This window comes from Anser anser, assembly GCF_964211835.1.
Source record: "Anser anser genome assembly, chromosome: 3".
Classification (NCBI taxonomy): domain Eukaryota; kingdom Metazoa; phylum Chordata; class Aves; order Anseriformes; family Anatidae; genus Anser; species Anser anser.
In genome coordinates this window covers 70,809,465-70,823,482 of record NC_139722.1, presented here as the reverse complement: position 1 = coordinate 70,823,482, position 14,018 = coordinate 70,809,465, and the positions used below count along the sequence as shown (strand labels likewise).

Below are 14,018 nucleotides of genomic sequence, written 5' to 3'. Positions count from 1 at the left end.
AGTAGCCAAAGGAGGGGCTGAATCAGCTCTGAGGAATAATATATAGTTAATAGAAAGGGATCACTTTCATTTCCCATGGAAATACTAACCATTAGATTTACTGGGCACTAATTTTCCTTCAAATTGTACTGGCATAAATTGGATTTTAAAATATGCCACGTCTTCAGCAAAGCTGAAGCATGTAGTTGCAGGGGAGGAGATACTGCTCCTTTGTGGAGCGAGGGGAACAGTGAATGTGGGTGGAAAGATTGTACGTACTGTAAGTGAAATTCAGTTTGTGCAGAGTTTTATTGTACACCATCATTAGATGCATAGAAGTAAATGAATAACAGGCTTTGAAGGACAAGAAAAGGTCTATTACGGCTGCCTGCTCTAACCATCCATGTCATGTATAACTAGGACTTAAAATGCTTGCTAGCCTTATTTTAGTTGAAAATTATATTAAAGGTGCTTCAGTCATAACATTGTTCTAACATACAGGAGGAAAAAAACAACACATACCTTTATTTCTTTCTCTGGCCTATTTTTGTAGTGAATTTCATTATTTCTTCTAGCAAGAAACTTTCAGATTATGGTGTGTTAAGTATGTTAATAACAGGTTATAAAAGTCCTAGTTAAGAAATAACCCCAAAATTCTTCCTCTTACTAGAGGAAAGCACTGTCTGGGCAGCTTTACAACAGCTTAACTATGGCACAGGCGTGCAAGGCTCAGTGCTGCTGCCACAGAGGGAGGACAGAGTCTTTGTAAGCCTCACAATGAACAAGATCTAAAATGTGTGGCAAGTAGGTGCTTTTGTTTTTTTGTTTGCTAGTTTTCTTACAATAATTAAAGTAAAATATTGGATTTCTTTTACTGGCGAGTTAGGTGGCCTAGCAGGGGGGTGACACACAGGGAACGCATTCTGTGTGGTGCTGTCCTGGAGGAGCAGAAGTGCAAGATTCTTCCTAAGTATGTGAGGTGCAGCTTGGTCCTTTTGACAGCCACACAGGTTAAACAGTTTGGTATCTCTTTCCATGGTTGCTGCTTACATTTCAGTAACTCTTAATTCTTATATATGTTTATTAAGTCATCTTATGTCCTCCATGTCCAACTGTCCTGTAAGATAATGGTAGAAATAAGACGTACCTTAGAAAGAGCACCTGACCTGCACCCAATTTCCCCAGCCCTAGTTTATCAAATGTGTTGTGAAGATGAATTTTCTCGTTCGTATATGAGCATTTGTTTAGGGGCTATTCTGAGTCCTATGCTGCAGAGTATCTGTCTGGTAGAAAGCACACTGAACAGCAACTTAAAAAGCTAAAAGCAATATGCAAACAACAAGTGAAAGGCTGAAGGCAAGTGCATTTCTCAGAAGGTCTGAATTTAGTAAAAGAATCATCTTTACAGGTTTTAGAAAAACAGAGTTAACAAAGTTTTATGTAGATTGATGTGGGGAGGAGGGGATTTTTTCTTCACCCTCTTTCCCATTAGGTAGAGGATGGGGATAGCAGGTGAAATGTGCTGAATGCTGGTCATGCACACGATATATCCAGAGTGTGCCAGCGCTGATCTGCATGTGGCTGCCCCGGGGCTCCTGGTCTGCCAGGGGAGCTCTGTCTCTCTGGACCAGGGGTGGCACGTCCTTCACCATCCTCCATAACTTTATGGTGATGGGGGCTCTGCTGCGCTTCTCTAGCTCCAAAATAATAGGAGCATTCTTGTTATGGTTTTTTAAAAATAATTGGATGCACTTAAAATATATGTTTGAAGGGCACCGTTGCGTATGAACTCAAAGTTCTGAGAGGTAGAGGATTGTTACATAGGCAACTATAAATACCATATAGGAAATCCTTTGTTTCTCTTGAACAAGCTTTCAGAGTTCCTTATTTAAATGCACAACATCATGTTTTAAATGAGTCAGAGTTCCTGTGATAGCAAACTTAGAAAAGGAGCAGTGCAGTTCAAAGATTTTGTAAATGACGGCTTTGTTCTTCTTTTTTCTCCTAACCTCTTAACTGTGCTTACACGTTACATATTTCACGTGGTTGAACAATGGTGTATTCTCAGACTACCCCATTCTTTGATGTTACATGCTAGTAACTAAAAAGGATTTGAATGGCTCTATACACACGTACAGTGGAGACAACAATATGCTCCGTTTAAAAATGACAACAATAAAAAAAATCTGTTCCAGTAACTTTCAGACACTACCTCATTTCAGTTCTCACCAAATTCATATTCATTATCAGAATTGTTGTTTATAAAGCTGACGTGTAATGGAGGATTTCCTTTTGATCTATTAACAACACTTCATTTATTTAAAAAAAATATTCATACGGGATTGTCGTTGCTCAGGGGTCAGTCTTGATGCAGCCACCTGTGCTTCCATGTTAGGGCATTGCCCACAGCAATGTCTGTCTGCGTCAGTAAGGTTGGACTTGTCTCCCCTCTCTGAATCTCCATCCTAAATCATATACCTCTTTTCCAGTATTCTCAATTTCTGTGCCATTTTGGGCAGGAGGCCTTTCAAAGATGTGTTGATTAAGTGTATATGCGTGTTATAGTTTCTTATCCCATGCAAAATATCTCTTATCTTTTGTGGAAGGAGGGAGTGGGCAAGTAAAAACTGAATGAAGGAAAACTTCTTTCCCTCCCCTAAACGTTAGATCTGTAAGAGAGATTTCCTGAGTAATTTTAATACCCCCCCCCCCCCTTTTTTTTTTTTAGGTAAGTGGAAGCTTTCTCTTCATGGCTTGGGGAAGCATTTTGTTGCTGTGGTAAGTGTTCACCATCACATGAATACACTGATAGCTGTGTACAAATAAGCACATAAATCTGTTTCAAATTTGAAATGTTTGGTGCTGCCCCTGGCTTGTCATTGGCGTCACAACAGGCAGCTGCTGGTTTCTAGAACACTGTACATGTGTGCTTCTCCTGGACAAACTGTTGGTATTTCTGAATAGCAAAAATGATCTTCTGTCCTCTGAAGATCATGCTTGGTTACGTAGCTTGCAAACATCCTCACTGATTTTTATTCATGTAATTTGGGTTTAACATTAGATGGTTATGTTGTGTTTGGTCCTACAATACAGAAGCTTTTTGGCTGAGGTGGTTTACCTGTTTCTGATTTGACTACTTGTCTTCCAAAGGTAATGTGTCCTGTTAAAGTAGGAAATGCTGTTTTCCTTGCATCCTCTATTATTGTTTCACTTTGCTGTGCAGTAGCATAATTCTGATCCTTAATGGCTCTGACTTAGTGGTGTATGCACTTTTTAATTGAAAATAGCTTTATAAGTTGCATGTGTGTTGGGGGGGAACGGAAAATCACCACAAAACTTGACCACCTATCGGTGAGTTTTTTTGAGAGTAAAAACCACAAAGTCTTGAATTAGCATTTGTGCGTGGTTGCTGATGTACTATATCTGGGTAGAAGTGAAAGAAGGACTATTTTTTAGCAACTTGGTTTTTAGGTTATAAGGAGTGAATTTCCTACTCGGACTGTACAAATTCCACATGTTCTTTATGATGGATGAGGCAGTGGACTGCTGGAGAATGGAAAAAAAAATAATTTCCCTTTGTGTTTCTGGCATTGTCCTGGAAATGGCAATACCTGTATAATCCTTCTGTTGAAAGAGATGTGATCTCGCATGCTATCATTATCTCTTCAGTCATATCTTTTGAAATGTTATTTTATGACTCCAGTTGATTTTTGTGGCTTTTGTTTTTTTGACTGCAAGTCTTTATCCTATGTAACTTTCATTTGTGTATTGGATTAAAATATGCGTTACTTAGGGTGATAGTGTTTTAAGTGTATCCAGCATGCTTAGCCTTTGCCAACGTAATTATTTATATTGATGGTATTTGGGGATGGAGGTAAAGAAGGTTATGCTAGCAAAGAACAGCTATACACTTCATTAAAATTGTTTTAATAACATTACATAAAGAAATGTGCAGCTTGTACAGTACAAACTCATCTTTCTAACCCAATGAGCTTGATTTATTTTTATAACCTTATGTTGCTTCCGGGGGAAAAAAAAAAAGAATAAAAGGTGGGAGTATCTTAATTTTTAAATAATTATCAAATATGAAAGTGATGAAGTCCTACTTAAGAATGATCATATGAAGGCTTGATACAGTGTGTCTACACTGTAGTCATTTTCTGTGGAAAAATCTTTGTTTAGTTAATACTGCACTTGTCAGATCCACATGTTAATCAGGAGATTTGTCACTTAACTGGAGGATACCCAGTTTCTTTTTTTTTCTGGCCCATGGGAGACGTTTACTTAATACTATAATTAGGTTAAAAATTGGTATATACATATGTTCAAGGTTATAGACTATTGCAACTGCAGAGCTAACACTGGGGTGAAGGAGAAGCTAATACAGCAGATGCAAAATCAGAGTGTGGGTATGTAAGTATGTACATATATAAATGCATAAACCTTTTAAAGTTGTTGTCCTGTTCTGAAAAAAGATTTTTTTATTCAAGTCTTTATACTCTTTCAAGCTTTTATTCAATGTTTAAAGTAAAAGCAAAGCAAGAATAAACACCCTTTTAATAACATATGTACTAAGTAGCTTGTATTCAAAATATATATTTTATACCCTTATATTTGTCTTGTTTCACGCACTTTGAATTTAGAATGAAAAAGTACTTAAGCTTCAAAAGTCCCTTCCTCTCACCTACCTTTTTGCCAAATGCTTGCTAAAACTTTCTTTTGAGGTCTGACAAAGAAAACTTTCAACTTCCAAACAGAAGCATCCGAAGAGAATTAGAAAAACTTGGAATAACTAATAAAACTTCAATCACCATGTATCAACTCAAACAAGATTTTATTGCCCCCTGAAGTAGGGTAGAAAATTGACAGATCTATGTAGAAAATATCCAAATGGAAAAACCGCTTATGCCAAAGCTGAATAAATGAACTGGAGATTGTCATTGCTGTTGCTTTAGTTAAGTGATGGCTGTGTGGGTAGAAAGACCAGAAACCATCATGCCAGTGATATCCATCACAGTGGGGGAAGGAAACTGGGTGCGGGCATGCGTGTGTGTAATGTTATATAGAAACTATCTGCTGATGAGTAGCCAGTGATCTATGTGTGAGGAAAAGTTGCTTGAGAACATAATTATGTTAGTGTCAAGTCTTGTTACATGTTATTTTTCAGCTTTTAAATTTCATCTCCCTGTTGAGTAGGAACGCTTAAAAATGAATTCCTGGAGGACAAATAATTTTTTCTTGAAGCATACTAAGGACAGCAGATTTTACTTTAGATACTACATTGAGGTTCATGCCCCATGCTGTTTTCAAGCCTGTTATAGTTTTCTTTTCTATTAAAGAAACAGGACTAGAAAGATCAGAAAATAGAAAAATGGAAAGGTGAAGAAGGTCAGGTTTTTTGTACTTGCGTAGGCTCTTTCATACTTATGCTTTGAACCCTTTTAAGAATGGCAGAGGCACGTGAATCCAGATGTTGTTTGAAGAGCTACCTCAAAGGAAGCTGGTCACAGCAAAACACACCAGTGACATGCTGTGGCTTTTCATGACCATATGTAGTCCAACAGCTTGAGAGCTGCACCCCATTTCAAATGTTTGTGTTATATCAATGTGCCTGTCTTTTCTTCTGCATTTGATTTGAGGGTGTTGGTTCTAAATACCTGAAGTAGTTCATTATAAAGGCTGCAGTTTATGACTTGTCATTTTTTTATTTTTTAATCAATTTATCATCAGTGATCCTCATTTGTACTCTGTTATTACGTAATGAAGCTTTCTGTTCCTACCGTTGGAGAATTTCTCTCAATCTTCAATTTCTGCTATACTCACTAATTTCAATAAAAATAAGTTTTTGTTTGTTTTTGAAGAGGTGATAGATTGCCTGAAGTACAGTGCAAACTAATATATTCAAAATGTTAAGAATTGAATTTGAGATTAACACATATATTCAAAAATCTTCCTATTTATTTTGCAACTCAGGTTGCTTTCAAATTTGTGTTGAGAATGCTTAAAATAGTGCAGAAACTGGGAAAAGTTGGTCTGAATCCTTTGCGTACAGCAAAATTTTTAGTTAGTCATGCTCTGCAGTCTTTCTTGACCATCATCATTTTAGGTTGTAAATATTTCTAGTGTCTCTTCCATATCCAATCACTGGTTTTGTTCTTGCTGATCAAGTTTAGTTTTATTTTCAGAAATTATTTCCTTTAAAACCTTTCACTTCTAGCTCCTACTACCATGTTGCTTGTTCTCTTGCCTTAATAGCTAAGTCAAAGGCTATAGTACAGACATTAAAACATCAAAAGAAACAGCTGTTCCTGCTGCTGCTGAAAGGAGATCCCAAATGTGAAATTATACTAACAAAAATTTGCAAAATAAAAATCTTGTATTTCAGAATAACTGTTCAGGTAATTAAATAGTGAATCTAGCATTCATACTTGCTCACTTCTAGACTTACAAAGTTCACTCCATATGCATGGGAGGGGAAAGCAGTCCTTAACAGCTCAGCAGGTTACTTCAACTGAACATAATCTTGAGGCATATGTGGAATGCCTGCCTGCATTCCTTGGTAGATGAAGACTATTGCAAAGATTCTCCTTCTGGCTAATGGGATAAGTTTTATTTCAGAAAGAACCATGGACTGATAATTTCTTACTTATATTCTTTTGTGTGGGGGGTGTCTTTTTTTTTTACTTGTTACACTTCTGTATTTTTAAAATGTTTTTACTAGGCTGTTTGTATATTTATGAAAAAAACCTGAATTTTTTAAATGTTTGAAAGAAGGTGGTTTTTAAACTTTTATCTTAAAGGAAAAATCATTGCATTTCAAGATGTTTCACTAACAAGAACTACGCAAATAAGATATCAGTCTTCTGACAGTGCACAGCACACAAAAAACTGTCTTGTGGTTGGAACATATGTGAAATTTTTAATGACAGATTGCCACTAATAAACTTACTACAACTGCATTAATCTGATAAGTAGCAGCTAATCTGTAATATCTGATAAGCAACATTTTTTTGTGGTTATACGATGGAGATTTTTCCTAAAGCAGCTTTTTTCTACAGCAGGCTGGTTAAGGCTGTCTGTCAAAGAAACTTCAACCTGCACTGACAAAGACTCGATGTCTTTCATTGAATTAACACTAAAATAATCATACATTTGTGAAAAGTTTTGGAAACGTGTACCTGTGAATATATACAGGTACATGCAAGAAAGCATATGTATATAATAGTGACAATTTATAATACCAACCTACCTAGATTACAGCTTGCATTTTTGTTTTAATGCTCAGAACTGCTCTTCTGATTTAATATGCAGACACTTTGTGTTGCATTGTTACCGCTTATAGTCCGTGACCTCACCTCTACCTTACCACATTTTTGGTGGGATTAGTCTCAATCACATTCCATAAAGCAAAAAGCACATTAGTTGCATTAATTCAAAAAATCAGTCTGTTGGGATTGTGGTCAGGAGCTTATCATTGTGCTTCTTACTCTCTATTAAATTTAATTTGAAAGGTTTAATAATAAGCTTGTAGCTGCTGCTTTTTTTGTCTTTTGATTTCTTAATTTTGAAAGTGAATGGTGAATGTGTATGGAAATAATCAGTATCATCCCAGCAGATGCATACAGTCCTCTTGTTCTACTTGGCTTGCTCAATGTCCTTTGTACAAACTGAGTGTGCAAGTTGGAGATGACACATTGTCTTATTGAATTGGGGTTCTTACCATTTTATTGAGATCCTGCTGAGTGCTCAGCTTGGTGTTTACTTGTGCTTGTTTATGCCAGTCAAAACAGGAAAATGAAAACCTGTGTTTTCAGGTTTACATTTTGCTGAAGTTAGCCTTAAACATTTTCTGAAGCCTTGCAAATAGCTTGATACTTTGTCCACACTAGTTAATAGGAAAAGCACAAAACTGAATGTCATCTGGTGTTGTGTATCAAAGCTGGATATTTTTAAAAGTTATGGAGCAGAATAGCTCCAGATCATTAATTTTTGAGTGTTCACAGCAATTAAATAATCATGTAATGGAATGCCACATAGGTATTGATCTATGAGTTTTACTGCCATGCAATCCTTTTGAAACAAAGCTGAATTTAAGAACAGCCAGTGAAATCTTTTTTCTTTGAAAATCCTTTATGAAATATTTAAGTGAAACATTCATTATTTTGCAATTATTATTTGAATGAGTGCCTTCCTAATTATGTGAAATATCTGTTTTCCTTGGGGTTTGCCTGACAGGAAATAGTATAATGCTATTTTATAGCTCATTAGTAACAGCTTTTTTTTTATTTTTTATATTTTGCCAGCTGTGGGGATTTCTTTCTTCTATGTTCAGAACTTAATATTTTTCTAGGGAAAAGAGATGGGAAGAGAAACTTGTAAATATCTATAACAACACCAGAGTGGAGTGACGGCAGAGGAGTTACTAACAAATTGTTTTAACCATTATTTACAAATGTAATTAAGATCTAAAAAGATGAGCTTAAAGTAAAATCATAGTGGGGAGTCTTACACATGGTAGATTCTGCTCCTTCATTATTGCGCACTTTCAGCACTCATTTACATTGTTATCTCCCAAAGTCCCTGCAACTGTTAAATTATGCAAATCAAGTTACCATAATATTCAGTGCCAAAATGTTTTATTTAATAGCAGTCATTAATTTATTTTTCTAATTGATTCCACTAGGAAATCATCTTAAATGTATCATTTTGTTTTAAATGGGTCCCAGTTCAACATAACTAAAACCTGTTGGGCCTTACAGTCAGGGGGTGTTTTTTCCCCAGCACGTCCATGACAATTCAGCAGCGATGCCACCACATCCCCTTCATTTCCCTCCCATTTACCAAGTAATTTCACATAATGGTAGAATCAAACAACATATTTAAACATGACACAACCATGTGTTTTATAATGCAGTGAATAACTACTATTGCTATTGTTTCTGGATAGAGCAGAGCATTATAAGAAAGCAAGGAATGGAAGCAGACCTGAGAGAACTAGGGTAGTGCCTCTGGGAGATGGCGAGGCGAAGGTGATGCTAATGAGATTTTAAAAAGAGCAGAAATTTTTGAATAGCTCCAGGTCTGATTTGCATGATCTTTAGCATATAATACAAGGACATCTTGAATACTGCAATGATGCAAGTCTTGAGGGGCTTCTGGATCTCCCCAGGAAAATCTTAACAGAGGGGAGGCAAGGGGTTTTCCAGTGGATTCATCTTTCTGCCGTGTGTATTTCAAAGGGGCTGTTTAGATGGGCAGAGACTGTTTAGACTGAGATTCACAACTTGGTGTACTGCAAGCACAAGAAGCAGCATGATTATGGAGTTAGATCTGTCCTAGTATCTGAGTGCTAAACATAATTTAAACGTTCTGTGATCTGAAAATACTACTCAAGTAACATACACCACATCTCTTTCTCAGAAGTATCATGTTTGAAATACGGAATTCTAGGAGAGGAAAAAGCTTAATATGCATGTATTTATAAGCAAAACCTGGATAGATTTTTTTTTCCACTAAACCTTTGCCCCCCTTCCCAATGCTGTTGTGCAGCTGTGGCAGGAAATTAAATTCAGTGTGAGAGTGGAGATTGCAATCTTCTCTCCTCCTGTATCCTGTATCTGACACATTTTTACCTTGTTCCATTGCAGAGAAGACCTGGCAACTTGTTTGAAAATGAGTAAAATATTTTTGCAGGGACAAGTAAGGTTAACCTTGCACCATTTAATAGCCACAGGGAGCAGAATAATCTGTTGTCTTTTGAGAAAGTGCAAATGAGATTCTTGTCTAATTGAAAAATAGGATATTTCTGGGTTAATTGCTGGAAATGACCAATTATCCAAACACCTGCAATAAAAGAAACAACACCATCCCTCTTATCTATCTTAAAACAAATTACTGTCATCTGTAACCAACAGCACATTCACCAGAAGGCTACGTGGTTCCTGTTACACAATTCTTCTTTATCAGTCTTGTGAATAACAGGTAAGATCATTACCCGGTTGCATTATTTACCTTTTGAAATTAGAAGATGGAGCACCAGTTCTGATGACAGTGCATGGCCTCAAACCTGTCTTGTCTCATGTATGGACCTGTAACTTGTCACTTTTAAGAGCATAAAGTGATGTGAAAATTTGGGAGGGTGGTTGTCACCTCATTTTTCCCATCTTCTGTCTATAAAACTGAATCCAGCCCTAAACAGATTAATTCTTTCCCTGCTTCACCCCTAGTTTTCTAGAAGTGTTTCTGTTGAAAGTGGAGGAATTTGTCCTGAGTGGAGAAGTTGGAGGAGTGGAGAAGTTGTCCACTCTTCATATGAGGCAAAGGACACAACAAGACTGCCCTCTTCCCAGCCAGCTTTCTCACTCCACCTCCTCATCCCCTCATCTGACATAGGCTTCAGGAAGATCCCTCAGTGAGGGAGAGGGTTCCTGGCTTTAATCTTTAAAGCAATATGTAAGCATTTATAGGTTTGTTTATACGTGTATTTGATGATTTTCATGCAACCCCAACATGAAATAAATAGCCTGATGGGGTATGTTTCTTTTATTTGCATTTCGTGGTGCCTAAGGTAATTTGTTCCCTATATGTAAAATGTGAGGGGTTAAAGATGTTAACAGAATAGGCTTGGTCTTTTGGAGATTTCTGCTTTTTTTTTTTTAACACTTATTTCTGTGCATAGGCCTTTATTATAGTTCATTTCTAAATCTGGTAAAAACAAAAATTACACATAAAAATGAAAGAAAATATAGAAAAAAAAATAGTGTAAACTACTTTCGACTAGCTTCCCTGAAATAAGGATGTTCTTCTGTGACAGAGGTAAATATCGCTTTTAATTTAACTGAAGAAAGCAATAAACAAAGCAGCAAGCATAATTTACAATTGTTCCCTCTCTTTTTTTTCTCCCCCTTCCTTGACTTTGTTCTTGGCAGATTTCTTGTCCATAACTGCATATTCCTGCATTCCCAAGATACAAAGCTCTCTGCTGAATCTCAATGACAAGGAAAAGTCTCAGTTGGTTTATTCTTTAGTGATCTGACCTTTTCTCTGTCAACTTGTTTACTAGCAAACATTTCATCTTTGATGCAACCCACAGTTTACTGAAAAGCAAGAAACAAAACTTCTGAATCTGTGTCTCTTGTGATCTGTAATTTCTGTTACAAAATAATATTTTGGAAGATTAAGGGGGAATCTTCCTTTTCAGGAGCTCAGGGTCCTAGGCTTGGAAATTTGTGGAGATTTTTACTCTTGAAAAACAGTTTGCCTCGCTGCAGTCTGGGATCAAGTGAATCAGATCGAATGGAGACACTGGCACAGGCTGTCCAGAGAGGCTGTGGGGTCTCCCCCCTTGGAGGTGTTCATAAGATGCCTGGACATGGTGCTGGGCAGTCTCTGGGTGTCCCTGCTTGAGCAGGGTGTTGGACCAGGTGGCCTCTGGAGGTCCCTGCCAACCTCAGGCACTCTGTGATTGTGTCTTGGCCATGGCCACCCCTAAAATGTGGGGGCTTCACCCCAGCTCCCCTCCTCTGTACGTGGGCTTTGGAGCTCGAGGTAACTGCTGTGATTCTGTGAGACACCTGGCTTCTATTGCTTCAACTCCAGCACCTTCTACATAACCAATACACTAGGTATTTCCAGCTCATCAGTCCTAGGCTTTCTCTGGTTTTCGTGTGGAATTTCTTGGCCGTGATCTTGAAGTATTTTTAGTAACTCCCTTGTGTGAGAAAAGCCATTTGTGAGTGAAGCATGGCTATGGGCTGGGTTAATGAGGGAAGCCTTTTTCAAATCTCTCAGCAACCCACCTGTCAGTCTGAGCCTCACTTCCAGGAATAATAGTCTTCAGCTGGATCCCCTTTCCCTCCTCTCCTTTGTTTATCTGTTACTCAGTGATTAGACTCATAGCTAAACTGAATCTACTTACCTAGCACTTGGACTTGGTTCACTGATTGTTCTGATGGCAGATTTTTTTTTAAGGTAATAGGACACTGATTTAGAAGGCGTTCAGACAGAAATGTGTCTAAAACAAATGATGCCTTTGGTCCTGTGGTTGTCCGTAGTCCTCTCCCCAAGCATCGTTGCTTGAGAGGATGCTTCGGAAGCATCACATTGCTTGGAGAGCACTGGGGTGGCAAAGTGGGCTTCTCCAGCAGTGTTCTGTGAGGAGAGCTGGTATTGATTTTTTTTTTTTTTCAGGAGTTCAGATAGTGTCCCTGATCACTTCTACCTGTTACCAATTAGCATTACCTACGGGTAGTGTGTTGGTTATTTGCAAAGGCATGGATTCTTGAAGTTATTTGTGACCAACTTCCATGGCTTTCAGTATGAAAAACCTGAATACATTTTGTAGAAGATATCGTTGACTTCTCAAATTTCACACGGATCTACAACCAGTTAGCACTCAGCATAACCTCCTTGATAACCATCTGTTCTTCTGCTCACACTTACATGTAAAACGTGTAAGAAGTGGATAAGGGAGCTTAAAGTGTATTTGCAGATTGGTTGCTTCCATCAAGAAAACAGTGGCTAAGAGCCTTCTGTTTTTCTTTCTTTTCCCCTACAAAAATGTGGTATGAAGCATATAAAGGTATACAAATGAAAATTAATACTTTTTTTTATTTCATACTGTGCACTGGAGACTTTCACTGTCTTGTATCCTGTTTTTGTTCAACTTCAGCATAAGGGATGTTTGTGTCTGACTTCATATTTACCAAGATATGATTAATTTTTATGAAAGAAGTAAATGATTTAAATAACACTGCTTATCTGCAAAGATTGTTGTTCAGACTGAAAAGGATCAATTGTAGTGGTATCTAGTGCCCTTTACTGACACTAGTTTCAAAGTGCCAACTTCAATTAAACAATATCCTGTTAATAACCTCTGGATCTACCTACCTGGAATTTCAGAAGTGGCTCAATACTCCAACATTTCATCAAGTACAGCATTAAATTTTTATTACCCAAATCTGTGTAAATAATTTGTATTTCATATTTTCTTCTCTTGATAGAACTAAAACTGCAAGCTTATGAGACTGATTGTCTTGATAGGTCACACACAATTTCAGCCTACTTTTTAGAAACAATGTGAGAAGAATACTAGCTTGAAAAAAGAGTAAGATACCTAACCTTATTCTGAGTGACTTAGGGCTAGTACTGGTGCAGACTGTACTCTCTCACAAGCAGAGGTGTCATCTGTAAGGTATCTGACTGTCTTGATTATATGACTTTGAATAAATCTTTCTTGAAACTATGCTGCCCTTCCTGATTTCAGTCAATTACTGATTCAGTCCTTAAAAAAAACTTCTTATGGGTTTGCTGGATGAGGTTGAAGCTTATCTATGAAAACTCATGAACTAGTTTTTGCCTGCCACGCAGATTTACTGAAAAAGATGGAAGGACTTGTGTTTGTAAGACACAAATGTACAAGGTTATCACCTGTTTCTAATAATTATATTTGTTTTAATTAAGTAATAGATCTGTACTCGATTTTTTAATAGAATGAGTCAATTTAGAGCTAAAGAAATGGCTTGAAATTAAATGTCTTTAAAGGTTAATGAATGATGCATTCTTGAAGTAATCTGAAGAACAAAAAGAACATGTTATGTAAGTAAAATGTATGTCCTCTCTAATTACATGGAAAAATAGATATGAAAGGAGACTCAAATTCTTAATTCTAACATTAACAGCCTGGATAAGATTACTGACTGTGGAAGATAGCAGAGCTCTTTCCATAGTGAAAATGAATGAATGAAGGATATTGGTAAACAGTAATATAATAAAACTTAAAAATTAATACAACAATTTAAAAATAAATTGAATAGAGTGTATGTAGTGCCAGTGCTTTGAATATTACTTCATTTTGCTTCATACGGATTCTGGAGACTGGTTGGTAGGTTTGTAAACTTTACTCCTAAAGGAGATGCTCTGACCAATGGAAATGTAAGGACAGAATGAATATGCATGGGTGTTTTATATTTGTGTTGTGTAAAAACAGTAAATATTTCAGCCTGTCCCATTCTGTTGAATATCTACGTAGCTATTCAAGA

At 37.0% G+C, this 14,018-nt stretch overlaps 1 protein-coding gene across 6 annotated transcripts in view; it reads left to right on the top strand.

Moving 5' to 3' along the window:
• Window positions 1-14,018, top strand: part of SASH1 (SAM and SH3 domain containing 1) — a gene marked incomplete at its 5' end in the record, with an annotated part of 511,807 nt that overhangs the window by 205,406 nt on the left and 292,383 nt on the right. For 5 of the 6 annotated variants that reach the window (XM_083830239.1, XM_083830238.1, XM_083830240.1 and 2 more), the window contains one exon: window positions 2,708-2,757. The exons of the other annotated variant lie outside the window; for it this stretch is intronic. In XM_083830239.1, the coding sequence (XP_083686365.1) occupies window positions 2,708-2,757 (50 nt within the window). The remainder of the gene's footprint in view (window positions 1-2,707; window positions 2,758-14,018) is intronic. 6 annotated transcript variants of the gene reach the window in all.